Source organism: Nymphalis io, chromosome 13 (genome assembly GCF_905147045.1).
Source record: "Nymphalis io chromosome 13, ilAglIoxx1.1, whole genome shotgun sequence".
Lineage (NCBI taxonomy): Eukaryota > Metazoa > Arthropoda > Insecta > Lepidoptera > Nymphalidae > Nymphalis > Nymphalis io.
Window position 1 is genome coordinate 10,877,300 of NC_065900.1, and position 6,000 is coordinate 10,883,299.

Here is a 6,000-nt window from a genome sequence, read left to right on the forward strand (position 1 = left end):
TTTTCATTTAGGCACATGAAGCATTAAGCTCATATTACAATGTTTACCTACTTTAATTGATTCCCTTGAGCTAGAATAAAGACAAAACCACAGTCCATTATGTACGAAAAAATAACATACAATTTTTTTAATTCCAGCAACTTACGTAATATCTCAAAAGGGCAGGCGTATGGTCATACTAAATGGTTACACGTACTGTGCTATCAAGGGGCGAGGGTTCAAGGTCAGGTGGAAATGTTCGTCACATAACGCAAGGGGTTGCCTCGCAACCGTGCACACTATAGACGACATAATTGTGTACAGCAAGGAAGTACATAACCACGCACCATCGACTACCACATATGTAGATAAAATAGTTGTTGATAAATAAAATCATTGGAGTATATAGGATTTAATTTTATAATATAATTTAAAATAGCAATCCGTTTTCGTAATATCGAAAATTCATTTTTTGTTATTAAAACTCAAAGTATATATATTTAAATGGGCAAGAGCCCATTTGAATATAATGCCATTCTATAATATTAATATAAATTTAAATTACCACCGATTCCGGTGGACCGGAATGTAGAATCTACCGAGAAGAAGCGGCCAGAAGCTCAGTAGTGATTAAATATAGTCTCTTCATCAACAGTTAATATACATAATTAGAATAGTATTTATTATAATGCGACTCCACAGTACTAAAGGTATACTATTTAACAATAAATGAGACAAAATGCAGTAAACTGATAATTGTTGGATCTTATGTTGAAGATAATAAATTAATAATTTATAACAACATAAGTCTGGTCTTTTAGGGCATTGGTACTGTAAGGAGTGACTTGTACTTCTCGCGAAAGGTGACCACATACCATTAGTCGGTTTGTGTCTTCGCCTTACTAAATAAATTAAAAACAAAACAGTTGGATATTCGAATGTCTTTATAACAAAAAATAATGACCACAATTATTTTAGTCAAGAGACCCGCAATATAAAAATGTTACAATTTTTACATTATATTTAAATTATTTTACATTATTTTATAGCCTTTTTTTAGACTATTTGTACATATTTTTGTGTGTATTGAAATTATGTAACAACTTTATTTCTTGTTTATATTAAAAGATATAAAAAATACATTAAAATAAATGAAATTTTAACTTTATCTTCTCCATAGCCAGCCAATTGACAGCGTTGACTACTAATGCAGTCATTGGCTGCCCGCAAACAAACTCTCTTTCGTGTTTCTTATATTAATTAGAGTTTGTTTGTTACGGTTTCAAGTCTTAACTGCTCAACTGATCATCATGAAATTTTGTATGTTCGTTGTCAGGGATACAGAAAGATATACTTAATACCGGACCCCCCAAACATACGGCCAGAGCCGCCAGCGGAAACTAGTAATTTTTATTACTGTTTGAATGATGCGTTCGTGAGCCAGTGTAATTACAGGCATAAGAGACGTAACATCATACTTCTCATGGTTGGCTGCGCATTAACGGTTAATGGAAAAAAATTATACAAAAAAATACACATTGATTGACATTCATTAATCATTTGTCGATTCTATTATGTTTCATTCCATCAACGAACGTAACCTACGAAATTTATTTTTGCCATAATGTCAACTTCACACATACGAATTAACAAAACAGTAAAATATAATTGCATTACAGTTGAATACGTGTTGTCACAAAAAAAGAAGCGCTTGATAAAACTAAATGGGTACACATATGCATTGACACCGGGATCTGGGATGAAAAGAAGATGGCGATGTTCGACCCACCAAAACCACGGTTGTCGCGCAGCCATCCACACCGTTGAAGGGGCGATTGTATACGTCAAAGACACACACACACATCCACCGCCAAGACAGATATAATAATGTTAAAGTCAATAACATGTAAATGTTTGATCGCTACACAACATTTTTTTTTAATCTCGTCATAAATATATAAAAATATAGGCAAAAAATAATGAAAAATGTTTAATAAGAAATTTGAAGTCATTTTATTGATACCTTATATAAAATGTAATTATTGTAATTTTATTATTTATGTAATTTATTTGTAGCCTTAAAGTAACTAGCATCAAAGTATGCGATGAAAATAAATACACTTTTTACATTTTATCATAAAAGTAAACTAAATTAAATTACGCTTGTTAAATCTAAAATTACGCTGTTTGATTTATATAAGTACATTCAATTGAACACAATCTTTAAACTATTTTATAAGAGTAATCGTAAAACATGTTTTCATCTCTTTTTGATGTATGGGGTAAAAAGGATAGCAAGTATTCATTTTGTGATTGTTTACATATGAATCACGATTAACGCGTTAGATTAGAAATTTTACACTAGTATGACATTCTTTTCAGTGAGGTTTGTGACGTCCAGAAGAGGCAGACGCATGATTAAACTGAATGGATACACGTATTCCTCGAAGTCAAAGCTTGGTGCAAAGACTAGATGGAAATGTTCCACCCACCAGCCCCACGGCTGTCGCGCTGCGCTGGCCACGTTTGGTGATGAAATTATAGTCATTAGAGAAGATCATACACATCCCCCAATTAAAACCAGACGTACGCAAATTGACCAAGAATCTACAAATATGAATGAAAGAAAATAATACCATTATATGTTAATAGAGATAGTTTAATCACTATGACGCGCCCTATCTTTAATTCAAATCGCTACAGTTAAGGGTACAAACCAAGCTGCAATAGTGGTGCGCGTCGTTGATTTATCTAGCTATAATGAATGTTAATTAATGTTTATGATATTCTTATGGAGTAGTTTCTATTAATTATTATAAATAAAATGTTAAAATACACTTCACATAAATTTACTATATGTTACTCTTGTTTTTCGAATTCGCCCCGAATATCTGAAAAAAGTAATAGACTATAAATTGCTGGGCGAAGGCATCATCTTTTTTGGGGAAGGCTTGGAGATTATTCCGCCACATTGCTCAATAACGAACAGCGAGTATGCAGGCAACTATTAGACAAAGGCGTGAACAGTGAATAAATGAACTCACTATCGGTTATATTATTAGTTATAATTATATGGGATAATTTAGATCATGATATTTTATATTTATAGTAAAGAAATGCGAAAATGGAGCAGCTTAAACGTAACGTAGCCTACGATGCTAGATCTCGTTAATTGGCAGCGCATTGATATTCAGACTTGTAACTTCACTGCGCTGCCAATGAAGGTCCTGGTGACGAAACATACACTGGCTCACTGCCCATTTAAAATGGGACACAACAAAACTAAGTAACTGCACGAGTATTGTTGTTTCCTGTTTCTTCCACTGGTTTTCACATTTGATTCGATATTTTAACAGTGCTTTTGTTACAGTGATGTATGTGCAATCGAAGACGGGGAAGCCGCTGTTGAAATACAACCATTATACTTACTCCGCAACGCGCTCTGCTGGCATGAGGGTTAGATGGAAATGTTCAAGTCACCAATACCGCGGCTGTAGAGCTGCGGTGGTAACGATAGCAGGTTCAATTATATCTGTTAATGAAAATCATTTACACCCACCTTTCGTGAAGAAATCCCGTTAGTTTTTATACTTATTTTTATATTATATATTTTTAAAATAAAAATGCATGAATATTGAATATAATCAAAATGTACTCATTCCTATGTAGTAGTTAGTAAAGTGTTTTTTTTTGTAACCATATTAATACAAGTGCATCGGTAGATTGAATAATTAAATATGATACTAAAATGAAAATGTTTTTATTTTTAATGAATTAAAAACAAGCAATTTTGCCTGTCTTCTGAATATATGTGTAATATTATTTTTCCTGTAAAATCAGTGTGTCTACAAAAGTACAGCATATATTTTATCAGCTCTAGAATCAACGGAACGAAACTATGAGAGTCCCGTCCCCCCGTCCTCTCTCATAGCATTATTAAAGAGATAAATATCTTTGGATCACTTTCGTATACTTGTTATCACACACAAACCGATAAGTCGCTGTCTTGACAAAAATAACGTATTACTCAATCCAAAGCTTCTTTAAAAGCCATTTTTTGAGAAGACTTTAAAAATAATATCCGCAAAAATGTAAAATTATATTATGCTATATGAAAGACCCTTCTCACTATCAACCTTCAAAGAATGAAATACTATTATTATAATTACTTCTTTATCGATTAAAGTAACAAGTCCATTGGTTATCTGTTCCAGTTCAGTTCGTGTTATCACAAAAGGGAAAACGCATGATAAAGTTGAACGGCTTCACGTACTCCGCGACTCCCTCCGCTGGGATTAAGACGAGGTGGAAGTGCTCCACCCACCAGCATCACGGCTGTCATGCAGCGGTGCACACTATAAACGACGAAGTTGTTCTGATCAAGAATGATCATAACCACCCGCAAAAGAAATTACTTTTCACTACCACTTATGAGGATAAATAACTAGGTACTAGGTAGATACCTAGCCGTAAGAATATTTTTGTTTTTTTACAGATATTGTAATGTTAAAATTATATAAGGACTTTTATATGAAATTAAAAATATTATTAATTATTACATTGGCTTTTTGTGTTATAAAATTGGTGAAATTTTAATATCATGAATAATTGCACTTTGATAATACAATAAGAGTAATACATAGTTCAATGTCACATTTTATATAATATCTATGGACATTAAAGGTCATTATATATTGATGTTATATATAGATATAACATCAATATTTAATGACCGGTTCTCCTTTGAGAACCGTTGTAACGAAGACAGTTTTTCACATTATTGTCAAATATGTAATTATATAAATAACTGATATTTAGCTATATAAAGCATATATAAAATCTGGGGACAATATACTAAGCTAGCAACAAAAGCCACAAAAAAATTAAAACTATCCAAGCTACAACATACCTGGTGTACCTTGGACTGTAGCAGTAGATGATGATGTTCTCCTGACCGATTTAGGCCACGGCGGAGGAGAGAGATAAGCCAACTTCGCAAGAACATATAATTCACAATTCAGCACGAACGGAAAGAGTTCAGGCGCTAGACCACGTGAGGTAAAGGAGTTTACACATTTCCATCTTGCTGACTCTACTGAGAACCCTTGCAAGAAAAACTTTTAATTGGCCCGACCTTTGGCTTGAACCCAGGATCTCGGGATCTGCGGTCATATATCTATCCACTAGAACAACGGGGCAGTCCCCTTACCACTTATACTTTGGACAAATTGAGAATGAAGATGCAGTTGCTGTAGTGGGTTATTTTTTTATTTGTACTAAGACTTCAATATACGGCAGATTATATCAACATCTTTAAAAACTCTAAAAATGTTTGTGTACTTAAATCACTTTTAATTTCTATTAAAAAAAACTCAAAATATTAATCTTGTTCCTGACACATTGTTGATAATTCTAGGTAAATTATTAAGACTTAAAATATATGTTAACCTTGAACACCTATACCATCTTCTTCTTCGAGTGCCACTCCGACTAGCGAAGGTTGGCAGTCAGCTTTAAATACTCCTTCTTGTTCTTCGCGAGGCGAAAGAGTTCGGCAGCACTCGCGATTCCCGTCCATTCACGGATGTTGCACAGCCAAGACTTTTTTCTGCGCCCAACAGCTCTCCTTCCGGCAACTTTTCCCATCATAATCAGTTGCAAAAGTTCATATCTTTCATGCCTAAGCACGTGTCCGAGATATGCAAATTTTCTCTTCTTGACAGTCTCCAAAAGTTGCCGTTTTTGGTTGACGCGTCGCAGAACTTCCACGTTCGCGACCTTTTGAGTCCAACTAATGACCAACATACGTCTATAAGCCCACATCTCGAAAGCTTCTATACGTTTTTTGAGGTCTTCTTTAATTGTCCACGCCTCGCATCCGTAAAGAAGTATAGGCCAGATGTAACAATGTAAGAGTCGTATGCGCACAGGGATCTTAAGTCTGCGATTGCAGAGTACTTTTTTCAACGTGCAGAAAGCACTTCGAGCTATTTCGATGCGAGTCTTCACAGTCTCCTGTTC

At 34.2% G+C, this 6,000-nt stretch overlaps 1 protein-coding gene across 3 annotated transcripts in view; it reads left to right on the forward strand.

The window, feature by feature from the left end:
* The window catches only part of LOC126772691 (modifier of mdg4), a 227,170-nt gene extending 222,732 nt beyond the window's left edge, over positions 1–4,438 (forward strand). The window contains exon 5 of one of the 3 annotated variants that reach the window (XM_050493196.1): positions 4,194–4,438. In XM_050493196.1, the coding sequence (XP_050349153.1) occupies positions 4,194–4,423 (230 nt within the window). In that variant the 3' untranslated portion in view covers positions 4,424–4,438. Of the gene's footprint in view, positions 1–137; positions 384–2,361; positions 2,628–4,193 lie in introns of those variants that run through there. The other 2 variants (XM_050493165.1, XM_050493184.1) reach the window with 2 other exon arrangements.
* The last annotated feature ends 1,562 nt before the right edge of the window (positions 4,439–6,000 follow it).